The sequence below is a fragment of the Nicotiana tabacum genome, chromosome 20 (assembly GCF_000715075.1).
Source record: "Nicotiana tabacum cultivar K326 chromosome 20, ASM71507v2, whole genome shotgun sequence".
NCBI lineage: Eukaryota > Viridiplantae > Streptophyta > Magnoliopsida > Solanales > Solanaceae > Nicotiana > Nicotiana tabacum.
Genome location: NC_134099.1, coordinates 139,648,183 through 139,661,373, shown reverse-complemented (window position 1 = coordinate 139,661,373; position 13,191 = coordinate 139,648,183). Strand labels below are relative to the sequence as shown.

General features: G+C 37.7%; 1 protein-coding gene across 1 annotated transcript; it reads right to left on the bottom strand.

Moving 5' to 3' along the window:
• Positions 1-735: 735 nt before the first annotated feature.
• On the bottom strand, positions 736-7,050 carry LOC107790616 (DEAD-box ATP-dependent RNA helicase 20-like). Its single transcript, XM_016612570.2, has 10 exons — positions 6,852-7,050; positions 5,731-5,987; positions 4,379-4,558; positions 4,069-4,230; positions 3,769-3,923; positions 2,886-2,978; positions 2,610-2,695; positions 2,263-2,489; positions 1,470-1,700; positions 736-1,039 (listed from the first exon to the last, which is right to left on the bottom strand). The coding sequence occupies exons 1-10, from the start codon at positions 6,905-6,907 to the stop codon at positions 981-983; spliced, it is 1,506 nt and encodes a 501-aa protein (XP_016468056.1). The 5' UTR covers positions 6,908-7,050; the 3' UTR covers positions 736-980.
• Between the last annotated feature and the right edge of the window lie 6,141 nt (positions 7,051-13,191).

The following is a 13,191-nucleotide window of genomic DNA, read 5'->3' as shown; positions in this document are numbered from 1 at the left end:
CACCTCAGTTAAAGAAGAAGCTCACAAATCGAACAACGAAATAAAAGTAAATAGACACGAAAAAGTAGAACAGAAAGCAAAAATAAAATGAAGCACACAATTAGATACAATCTCAAGTAGCCACTTCGGTGTTGTCATAAGGGCATTAGGACAGAATTTAAGTGTAGCTGAAGCTTTGAACAGAGAAAAACACAATAAAGCTGAAAGAGGAATTTTATCAAACACTTACAGGACAAAGAGGGTAAAGATAAAAGCACAGAGGGAAAACCTAGAGAAGAAGAATAACAGAGAGGTTGAAATGCAGTGGAGATAGAATTGAAATATACAAAAATTCAAGCGGTGCTTTCTACCTGGCAGATTAGGGTGAACGTGTCAAGAAAACAGGAAATGACAAAGATGCCCTTATGATGAAGCAGGCATGTTGACCATCAGATACCTGCTTATCCTCTCTTATAGTATAGTAGTAGATAGTAGATATACACACACACTTTAATAAGCAAAACTCATCCATCAAATCATTCAGAGATGAACTATAATGATTTCTACGAGATGCAAAGCACATGCAATAAGAAAATCATAATGCTTATCGATCTGGTTATTGATTCTAGGAGTATAGATGATGACGAGTAATTAGAGCTACTCGTAATAGCTATGGACTGATCTTGCAACATACCCCGTGGCATTGACACAGGATTATTCACGCTTGGCTACATTACTATTCTACAGATGAATCAATGTGCACCGATCATTCGTGTATTTGAGAAGAATATGTCAGTTACAAGAAAAAGAAAACAATATCAAATGGCGATTGTTATCTTTAACTTTCTGCTGACAAAATTCAAACATATTATACATGCAATATAAATACGGTCCTGATTTTTGCTAGAAGATGAGTAGCTTCCATCAGCTGGCCAAAATTACTAGCTTTAAAAGGAAATGCAACATTTGCATGATTTGCCTTAGATGGTACCCAGTCTATTTTAGCTCCATTGCCTATTGCCTCCGTAACCCCTTCCAAGGTCTCGAAAACCCCCAAGACCTAATCATAAAAGAAAATCATTAAGATGAAAGCATAGATAGTAAAGCACAGAGATGTTCACCGTCACTATATGGTTCTTTTCATAGCCAATGACGTTATTAACAGCAAACACGTCAATTGAATCTTTTTCTCTTTTGTCGGTTTTTTTTTTTTGGGGGGTGGGTGGGGGGGTGGGGGGGGCGGAATTGAGAATAAGTTTGATATGGAACTTTGGCCGATTCCAATATTGTATCCATCTCTTCCTTAGAAGAAGAGGCAGCAGAATTTTGTTAACAGTCCATGGGAATTTAGTCTTTGACACCTCAGCCAAATACTAGATATTAAAAAATTCTACCCAGCAGGAGATTCAAAATATCCAGTCTGTTGATGCGTTGCCATGACGAACCACAAAAAAGTCAAATTTATTTCCACACGTTGCCAATAGACTAACCTGGAGGGGGAGGAGCACCACGTCCCATTTTTGCCAGTTCAGGACTGACCTTCTGTCCAGCCTCCTCAAGAATGTTAATAAGGTCCTTGGCAAACCTAGCATTCGCAGCGGTAAAGTATGTGTATGCTGTCCCTGATGCACCAGCCCTTCCCGTTCTGCCAATGCGATGAACATAGTCCTCCAGCGATCCAGGAAAATCATAGTTGATTACAAATTTTACATCCTTCACATCTGTACCAATTCAAATGTTATAATGTCTGTAAAATGTTTCAAAGTAGTAGTTCCAACTTGGTTATGGTAAAAATTTATTGTTTTCTCCCCAAGACAATGTTAAAAGGCCTTCAGAGATTGGAGTGCACTCAACTCCCTAATTAAAGTGATATCCATATTTCTGACTCCAGAACAATTTATCATGCTAGCCATACCGTTCTAGCACAGAGAATCTTTTCGATATTAGCCTTTGCTCTTTGTAGCAAAGTATGCAAGGGTATACTAGCAAATAATATATATGGAGCATTCAGACAATACCAAGTGCCAACAGTAGTTATTTCTGTTCATATATTAGAACTGCAAAATTGTCCGTGTCATCCACAAGATGCTGCTACATAGAAAAAGCCTGAATATCTTCTTCGCATCAGATGGCCAAAAAAATTAGAGATTGGCGATCTATGAAAATATGATTGCACAATTACAGACAGTAGCAACGCCATAGACAGAGAGAAACACGAATAACAATGAGCACTAAATGGTTATATTTAGAGAGGCTAATAGAGTTTCCTTGCGCTAGGCATACCTAGACCACGAGCAGCAACATCTGTAGCTGTCATTATAGGAGACTTTCCAGCCTTGAACTCTGAAAGGACCCAATCTCTTTCTGCTTGACTCTTATCACCATGAATAGAAAGTGCAGGCCAACCATCCATCCGGAGCAGCCGAGTTACTTGGTCACACCCCTTTTTGGTATCCATGAATATTAAAATCCGACTACCATCCATAATATCTTCCAGCAACTTTACCAATCTGAATTTACAAAGCAAGTTTAGTTCAATGGGAGAATCTCATCAAATGTGAAGAATGTATGTTAAAAGGTTTTGAGGCATGCAACACTTGAAATAAAAAAGTAAAGGGTGTTAACCATACTTATTATACTTCTGGCTCTCCGAGACAATTTCCACATGCTGGCGAATAGCATGATTAGCTTTCAGGTCAGCTGAACCAATAACAACCTGAGCAATTTTTCAGAGAAAATAGTAAAAAGAGTGTAAAAAACACGTTCCAACTATTAATTCAAGAAAATAGTGCATTCACTTTTCCTCTTGATGACAATAGAAAGAATTTTGGGCCACAACATAGCGATCAATATCCTCATTAAGTATAGGCTGAGGAACTGGATCAGAACCTCGAAAAGAAACTCACTTTGTATGAGTTGAAAAGGAACTGCCTTGCAAGCTGCTCAACTTCCTTGGGCCATGTGGCACTCCAATACAACGTTTGACGATCTGGACGTATCTGCAAAACCATTGAACCATAAGAAACAACATCCCAAGAATGAACAATGTCCAAGTGGGAGGAAAGAGGATAAATATTACACTTATTAACTTGACAGGAACAACATCTCTCTTCTCTGAATTTTTTGTATTGTCCAGATAAATAGAAAAAATACAAGAAGAAATTGGTTTCAGGATTTTTAGTCCTTCTGAATGTGAGAAATTATCAATCAAACTCCAGAACTAAAAGGTTGGAGGGAGTAACAAGAGCTAAAGGTAAAAGTTCTCTACTGTTTTCAATCAAGGAGTCAAAGTTGTCTCTTCTGAGAGAGAGTACCTTCTTTACACTGACAAAAGCTAGTTGTTTCATCAGATTTGAACAAGAAAATGATGGAATAAACACTAGAATGGTAGTAACATTTAACTGCAGAAGATCCCGGCCAAATCATAGAACCTTGCTGGTAATCACTTGTTCGCAAATCAAACTTTTTGGTTAACAAACCAGACACTAACCTTATAGAGGACACAGTTGCTTAAACAGCTTAAGAAATCAAATTCAAAGAGAACTTATAATTTGTGCTGGGAACAAAAATTTAATCCAGTAAGAGAAGCAAGAACAACTACCAATTTAGGGAAATACAACAACAACAACCCAGTATAATCCCACAAGTGGGGTCTGGGGAGGGTAGAGTGTACGCATACCTTACCCCCCCCTGCCTTCTTTGAACGCGGAAAGGCTGTTTCCCAAATTTAGAGAAATAGAAGACTGAAAATACTAAGACAAGGGCCAACAGGTAATTATAGAAGCAAACCTGAGAAACAATTTTGCGGATTTGAGGTTCAAAACCCATGTCTAGCATGCGGTCAGCCTCATCCAGCACGAGATATGTCACCCTTCGCAAATTTGTATTATTAGATTCTAGCATATCAATCAACCTTCCAGGTGTGGCAATAACAATTTCAACACCTATCAAATAAAAGTACATCGATTAGCTCCATTATGAAATGCAAATAATACAACAGAACTGAGAGAAGAAGAAGCTCTAGGATATACCCGATCCATCAACATCACGACACAGTAGTAAAGTCACGCTGAGCATATCACCACCTACCTTTCTGAAGATCACGAACTTGGGGCCCCTTTGGAACCCCACCATAAATGCATGTATTCTTAATCCGTGATGATGCACCAAATTTAGTGGCTTCTTGTTGAATCTGAACAGCTAGTTCGCGAGTTGGGGCTAACACTAAGACAATAGGACCATCTCCAGGAGCTTGAAAATAAGATTTGAACAAAAAAAAAAAGAAATAGAGAAAGAAGAGTTGCATCAAAAATCACGCTATGCAACAAGAAGAAAGTACTGCTCGACAAGTATGAAGATGTATGTACTCATGAGTGAATGAGCTGCTCTGCACTTATACCTAAAAATGGCTGGGCATTAACGTGCACAATTGCGGGCAACAGATAAGCAAGTGTCTTCCCAGACCCTGTTTCTGCTATTCCAATGAGATCACGGCCCTTCAAGGCCATAGGCCAACCTTGAGCTTGAATAGGTGTAGGTTCAGTGAAGCCAGCCTTTTCAATTTCTTGGATGACATAATCTGTAGTGGCACCAAGGAAACACAGAAAGGGGGGAAAAGAAGAACAAAAACAAAGTGCCATTTAACCAAAAGCTTGTGAAATGCATAATAGGAAATATCATGTGTACAAAACCCGTCAAATAGAACAGGAGACCTTTGAAAATTTGAAGATATTATGGAAACAATAATCAAATGGGAAAAAAAGTATCAATTGACGAGTTCTACGTTAGAAGTCAGTGAATACCCCTTTCACTAGATCTGCACAGCTCAATAACTTCGTAAATCAAACATATTGATGATTTAAAATGTTCATTTAGATAAATCTTCGCAACTTTTGCACGCATATTACTGAAACTTACATGCATGTCTTCCATTGTTAATTAAAACTATCCTTCCATCTCCTATAATATTGATTTAGTTCATATTCATGGGCAATTCCAAGTATCTATAGTTGAAGCCTGCACAAGTTATAAGAGACAACGATAGCCAGTACACTACTGCTACAATACTTCAGGTGTTCTGCATAACAGACCTTCGGACAAGGACCTCATCGGTTCCAAACAATACCAAGAGGATCCCACACTGAAATATTCAGGAAATTGTACCAAGTAGCACCAAAACTGAGCTCTTGGAAGAAATTAGAGTATACTCAGAATATACTCTAATTAGAGGATCCCACAACCTGTAATTAGGCCTATTACACTGGCTTAGTGCAAATATTTATTTAACATATTATTTACCCATTAAAAGAAATAGAGTATACCCACAATAATGTTTCTGTTTTTGGGGAGTGGAGGACAGTGATATTTGGACGCTGCTTTGTTTAGAATTTAAGGTTTAAGCATAACAATCAGTCTTATTTCACCAGCTTCAACAGATTACACGCCCTCCATTCCAGGTTGTCTTAATCTTTCAAGTGACATGAATGTGAATTTTTTCACACCATTTCTGTATTTTCTTCTTCTTTTTTGATTAAAATACAGAGTACAACACTTAAGTTTTTTGTTTTTTAACTGTTAAAGGTAATTTATTAATTTCAGCAATTACAAAGTGCTGTGGAAGTATTTAAAACAGTAGGCTACATTATGAGCTGAGTAGTGAGCTCAAAAAGTCAACCATGGCCTCAATGTCACACTTAATTTTCTGTTGGAGATTGGATAGTGGTATTATAAGGGCTATTTGCTTTAATATACCTGGAAATCCTACATCATGAAAGGACTTTACAGGCTTGGGCACCTCACGGCCCTCAACAGTGATCTCCCGTTGTCGTCTATACTCTTCCACCTCACTTTCAGTCATTGCCGCGATGAACGGTGATTCAACATAGAAATTCTTCTCGAATGGAGTCAATCCATCCAAATCAACCTTCCGTGGCGAATCCTTACCCTCGTAATCTTTCCTGTTTGATGACGATGATCTATAACTCGAGCCCCCACTGAAGCCCGAGTCACTGCAAAATAATCCAAAATTTAAAAGACTTATATTCAAAGCAGCTAAAACCCTGACCATAATTACAGTCATCAAGAACTGACGTATAAGAAAAAGTATAGATGAGTATGTCTAGTCTCTCCCAGGACCTAACCCCAACCAAGAGCAGCTAGGTGGAGAAGGATTCAGGAATGAGGAAGCAATTCTCAGAGATCCCTTTCCCTTTGGGAGGATACAAGAAGACAGGGGGAGTGTACAGTAAAAGCTACGGATTCAGTAACTCAAATGGTCAGTGGGATCAGTGGCATGGCAAACCCATAAATTTTAAATCTTGGACCCACCTTTGCAAGTAGAGTCATTTCCACGCAATATTTCTTTTTAAGTAGTGTTCGATCTATTAATCCACAATTAATTACAGTTTATTGGAATCACACCCTAACTATAATTACAGTCAATAAGAATATCATATATGAAAAGCCTATAAGAGTATTATTTATAGGTATAGCGGGAGATAATACAAAAGTAAATACAGTTTTATTAAAAACAGCTAAAACCACCATAATTACAGTCAATAAGAACTATCGCAGCATGTGAAATCATATATGAATTTGTACGTATAGCCGGAGATAATGCACAAGTAAATACAGCTTAGCCAGAGTAGCTTAACCCTAACCATAATTACAGTCAATAAGAACTATGTATCGCATATGAGGTCATATATGAGCGTTTGTACGTATAGCCGGAGATAATAAACAGCTAAATACAGTTTATTCAGAGCAGCTAAAACCCTAACCATACTTACAGTCTATAAGAATTATCGCGTATGAAATGCGTATATGAATATGTTTATATGTATAGCCGGAGATTGCATAATTAGGGTTTTTACCTGCGACGGTCGCGGTAAGAGCCAGGGTCCGCCGGACGGCTATCATAGCGACTCATTTTCCGGCAACGTCGGAGGAGAATGTTTTAGGCTAGTGAATCAAAAAGGGAAGGTTCTAGAAGAAAAATGGTGGTTTTGTATGCCAAAGAAGAATAAGCAGTAGTAATGGGGATATGCAAAATGTGATTTCACCGCCGTTGTTGCTTCTGATTTTGGTCGGTTTTATTTCTGGTCCTTATTGACTGACCTACATTCAATTTGGTCCCTTTCGGTTTTTTATTTATCTCGGTTTCGTCCTCGATGTTTCATATTTGTCCTTAAAAAGGTCCCTTGAGTAGGGGTGGGCATATATCGGGTAAAACCGATAACCCGAACCGTTAATTCTTTATTGGGTTATCGATATTGGGTTATTGGGTTAACGGTTCGGTAACGGGTTAAATTTTATTTTTTATTGGGTTATCGGTTCGGGCTCGGTTTGCATTTTTGTTATTGGGTAAAAATCGATAACCCAATAAGAATGATGTAATTTACTAATTTACCCTTAAGTATATACTAGGGTTATTTATTTTCCTAATTCCCTCTTCACTCTTCAGTCTTCAGTCGTTTGTCTCTCAGTTCTCATTCTTGTTTCCGTCGCAGCCCCCAAGAGTCAAGATGCAAGACTCACCACCAGTTCTCCGCCAGACATCAGTAGATACTGCACAGAAGTGGGAGCGTGCTTTTGTTAAGAAACAATAAAAGTTGGCAGTTTACACGTTCTGGCAGTTTGATTTATTTGTTTTATATATTGCAAATTTTTTTAGTTGTTTTATCTTATCGGGTAAACCGATAACCGAACCGATAACGATATATAACCGATTAACCGATAACCGATAACCAATATCTTATCGGTTTGGTTATCGGGTTATGATATTTGTAAACCGATAACCGATAGACAAAACCGATAATGTTCAAAACCGAACCGAACCGACCGATGCCCACCCCTACCCTTGAGTAAGCTGTCAAAATGGGTCCCCCATTTCAAAAGGGCCTTAAAACAGTCACCCTAACTCAGTCTTAACCAGCCCTTCATCTTTTTCGAACTTTTTCTTTTTTTGAACGGAAAAGGGCCAGAACTGACCCTGAACTATAGTTTTAGAGTTCAAAATATCCTCCGTCCACCTTTTGGACCTTTGGTATCCCTAACGTTATTTTCTTGGCCTATACATGCCACTCCAACTAACGGTTCCTCATTTAAAAAAAGAAAGGTTAAATACTAATTACGTGGCAAATTCTCATTGGCTTATTTTAAAACAAAAGACTCATGTCCATACTCAATCTGTTGAACCCGAACCGGCCCAAAATAACCCACCCGCTCCGACCCATTAACAAATAACTTAAATAAAATACGGATTTCACCCAGTTTGTTAGCCATCGTTCTTCTCTCCTCTTTGCAGACCAAAATTCCCCATCTCCCACCTCTCAAATTGAATTCTCAAATTCAACAAAATCAAGTCGGAGTCCTCTATAATGTCGGAATCTTCTACTTCTTCTCGTGAATCAGGTCAGTCCCGCACTTGTGTTTGCGGATTGACTGCTAACCAGTTTACTGCTACGACACCTATAAATGGTAGTCGTAGATTCTTCAAATGTCCTCGTCCTGAAGACATTGCTTGTCGTTATTGGGAATGGCGCGATGAAGAACTTCCGGCCCATGTGTCAATGTTTATCCACACTCAAAAGATTTCATTGAATGTCATTCGTAAAAAAAGGAACAATTTGAAGAAGACCCTAGATGAATTCTTAGGGTGTCTTGCTTGGAGAAGAAAGTGTCTTGCTTGGAGAAGAAAGTGTCGAACTTGGATTCAAATTTGAAACGATGGAAAAAATTTATGTTGTTGTCATGGGCGTTTTTTGTCTGTGTTGTAGCCGTGAAGACCATGTGTTGAAGTTGTAGTTGCATTTTTCTTTTGTTGTATTATGTTAATGGCTTGGTTGCAATGAATAAGTGTTGAAGTTGAAGTTGCAATGTACCCAACTGGGCTTAATTTTTTGTTTGTCAACGAACAAATATGCAGTTTTTGAAGTAATTCTTGTTGTGTTCAACCAAGCAAATTCGACTATTGTCCATTATAATCTCTCTTTCTTTTTTTTTTCTTTTTTTTTGGATCATCTGTTATTGGTTTGTGATACACTAAGATATCAAGTCCTTATGGATAAGTATAATTTGCAAGTTTAATTTGCTATAGGTTTGTGACTATATGCAGAAGAGCTTCAGCAGATGTGTGTATTTGTTAGGAATTTTATAAAAGAAACATTTGAAACATTTGTTAGAGCTTCAGCAAGCTAAATGTTTCAAGTGCACAGGAAGTGATCTCAAGCATATTCCAAAACAGAGACTTCAAGTGCAGAAGCCTTTGTGCAGTAGGGCCTCTACTTAGAGGCAGAGCTGCTTCAAGTGGTTGCTACTTAGAGGCAGTTTTGGCCCTCTTAGCCTTTAGCTTGCCAACTCTTGCTTCCTTTTCGGTTATCAATTGGTTAGAAGTCACAGCTGCTTTGCCTTTCCAAGTCACCTTTTTGGGTGAATAGGGCAGATTAGTAGGCAAATTTATACCAGTTCCATCTCCCTTGAAACTAATCTTCCTGGTACCGGTAGGTTTTTGGTGCAACTTTCTTTGTTGAAGCATAGTCCAAGCTTCAGATATCACCACTGGCCTCAAATCCGGATCTTCATCATCATCTCCATCTCCAGTAGCATCATCAATATTATCTTCATCTACTGTCATGTTAGAAGGTGTAGCAGCTTGTTTACTTGTCTTCTTAGTTGCAGCATGTTTGTGCTGAATAGGTTTATTTGCTTTACTGGTCTGTTGAGCAGATTTCTTTGCTTGACTGGTTTGTTGAGCAGATTTCTTTGCTTGACTGGGTAGTTGAACTGGTGGTTCACAAGCTGGTGGTTCACTCAAAGAAACATTGTATCCAGGAGTAGTCATAAAGGCAAAATATGAATTCTGACTGTCTTGAGGTGCTGTCAAGGGCACATCTTCCACTGTTTGAGAACATTCTCCTTGGACCTACAAGACATAAAACATGTGTTTACTATGGAACTAAAATTGTGGAACGACAAACTCATTTCAGTAAGGTTTAAAAGATTACCAATGGACAAGTTCTGATATTGTGACCAGGTTCACTGCAGTACCCACATGAAATAAGAAGTCTTTTCCTTGAAGCAGACCATAACCCCTCTCTCTTCCTAGCCTCATCATTCTCACTTGTTCTCTTGACCTTTGGTTTACCAATCATTTTATGCACATCTGGTGGATCCATAGCAGGTTTCTTTGGAATACCACCAATGCACCTCACTCAAAGGATCAAGCTTTTTATGGAGTAAAGCTTTAATGACATGAGGGCATGGTATTCCAGTTAAGTCCCATGCCCTGCATGTACATCTCTTCAATTCTAGGTTCACTACATGCTTGTCTGGACCTTCAATCACTTCATATCCAAAGTCTCCATTAAAGTCAACTTCACATTCTGCAGCAATAGCTCTATAATCACTATATAGCTCCATGGCATATGGGTTAATTTCTCCTTTCCAGTTTCTACACTCTTCTTCACGATTTTTTAACAAGTTCATCACCTTCCAGTTAAGAAGTTCAAAAGAAAAAAATAGTTAAGAAGTATTGAAGGGGAAAAATAATTAAGCAAATGAAAGAAACAGTTAAGAAGGGGGAAATAGTTAACAGATGAAAGCAAACAGTTAAACATCAAATTTGTACCTTAACTCTAATCTCTTCCAGCATCTTGATTATAGGTTTTTGTCTTGCTTCTAAAATCCATTTGTTGAAAGATTATGTAAAGTTATTGTCTACCATGTTATTCTTGCAAATGGTATCAAAGTATGCTCTACACCAATTTTGGGGTGTATATCCTACTAAAGTCTTAGCAGCTTCTTCAGTCACATCACCCATGGACTTCAAATGATTTGTAAATTCCTCTTCATATGTGCTCCAAGCACACCACCACAACAACTTCTTTAACTCTAAACCCCTCCACTTCTTGCTCCAATTAGCTTCTATGTGCCTAACACACCATTTATGATTTGCATTAGGAAGCACAGTAGAAACAGCATCAATCAGACCCTACAAAAATGAAAGCAAGCAGTTAAACATATAGTCAAACTAGTACAAAGAAACATGTGGATAAAAAAATAATTAGATATTACCTTTTGCATATCGGACATAAATGTCACTCCTTCACCCTCTTGCAAATCCAAGGAACTTCTTAGCAACTCTAGAAACCACTTCCAAGTCCTACCAGTTTCTTTATCAACCACTGCCCAAGCTAGGGGATAAAAGTGTTTCACTGAATCTTGTGCCATAGCAACAAGTAATATTCCCTTACACTTTCCTTTTAGAAAAGTGCCATCCAGACCTATTAAAGGTCTCAATCCTCCTTTTCAACCATTTTTCAAAGCATGGAAGCAAATATATATTCTTAGAAATTTCCTTTTTCCTTGTTCCAAAGCATCTTTGGATATGTTTATCACCACATCAGATCCAGGATTGCTATCCCTCAACTCTTAAGCATAAGCCTCTAATCTGTTATAATCATCAATGTAGCTACCCTCTAATTTCTCTAATACAAGTCTTTTAACCCTCTTCATTGTGGAATAACTAACATTAAGTTTGAATTGTTCCTCCAGATCCACTCTCATGTCTTTCACTTTGTATTTTGGATTATTTTGAACCTTGTTATTGAAATAGTGTGCTAAAGTATTGGCAGTAGCTCTTCTATTTTTATGAGTTGGGTCACAGTTATGTTCCAAGTTTAAGGTCTTGATTTTAAATCCCTGATCTTTTTGATCCAAAGATATATGGCACACAAAAGGACATCCTATGTCACATTTATATCTCACCCTAGTAGTGTCACTCTTCTTTACTTTAAGACCCTTGCTGCTAGCAACTGCATAAAATCCCACAACTCTTTTAGCGTCAACCAAGCTTTTAAAACTCATTCCTTTTTCTAGTTCTTTGTATTTTTCTAGTTTTTCAGTGACTTCTTTAGTCATTTCCTTCTTGAAAAGTTCCAACTGCTCACTATCATTGTCACTAGAATCAGTTTCACTAGCACCCTCTTCAACAGAGGAGTCACAATCAGTACCAACCTCTAATGTGTCAATATTTTGTTCATTATACTGAATAATGTTAGGAGCTATTACTTGTTCTTCACCTTCATGTACAACAAATACCTGAACCACATTGAACTTGGCAGATAGTATAGATATTAATTTTCTAATGCCCTCATCACCCTCAAACACATAGTATCTACCTAAAGACCCTGTGACTAAAATCTGTTTCCCCTCTCTTAACTTAAGGACTTCAGTGTATTCAGCACAAATATCAATATAAGACAGCATATTCATATCATATCCTTGCAACACATGATTCAGGTTTTTAATGTAAATCACATGAGGCTTCAAGACCCATCTGCCCCCATAATTAAAGATCAAGTCTATCTTCTCAAGCATTCTACAAAAAAAGTCATATACAAGCCATACAATAATAAGATAAAGGGACCCATCAGACATATAAAAACAGAAAAATAAAAGGAAAACTAACATTCTTTATTGACCCTAAAAAACAAACCCCATACGAATAAATACAGAAGAAATCAGTTCCCCAAACCCTACCAGAAACATAAAATATGTATGGGCCACATGCAACCAACAAATTGCTAAATAACATAAAATATTCAAATTGGGACCACAGAAGAATAAAGAAATCAGAGACCATTCCCTTAAACCATAAATTTCGGACAGCAAAAAACCAATCGGGACCACATGTAATGTGAAATTGACTAAACAAAGGCATCAAAGCATCGAAAAAACAAGTGAATATTCCTAAAACTTCAGAAGCAACAAAAGTTGACAGATTCAACAAAACCCTAAACATATTTTATTCACAAAAGCAGTAAAATCTTACTTGAATGAAAGAAAATCTTGTATTTTAACTTCAGTGCTTCAACTTTAACGAATATTTTATGCTTCAACCTCTATAAAGTGCAGACATTTTCTGGATTGTTAAATCATCTAAACATGAGAGAGGGTTAAGTAGAATAAACATTAGTGAAGAAGAGGGCTGAAATCCGTATTTTATTTGTTAATGGGTCGGAGCGGGTGGGTTATTTTGGGCCAGTTCGGGTTCAACAGATTGGGTATGGACATGGGTCTTTTGTTTTAAAATAAGCCAATGAGAATTTTCCACGTAATTAGTATTTAACCTTTCTTTTTTTAAATGAGGAACCGTTATTGGAGTGGCATGTATAGGCCAAGAAAATAACGTTAGGGATACCAAAGGCCCAA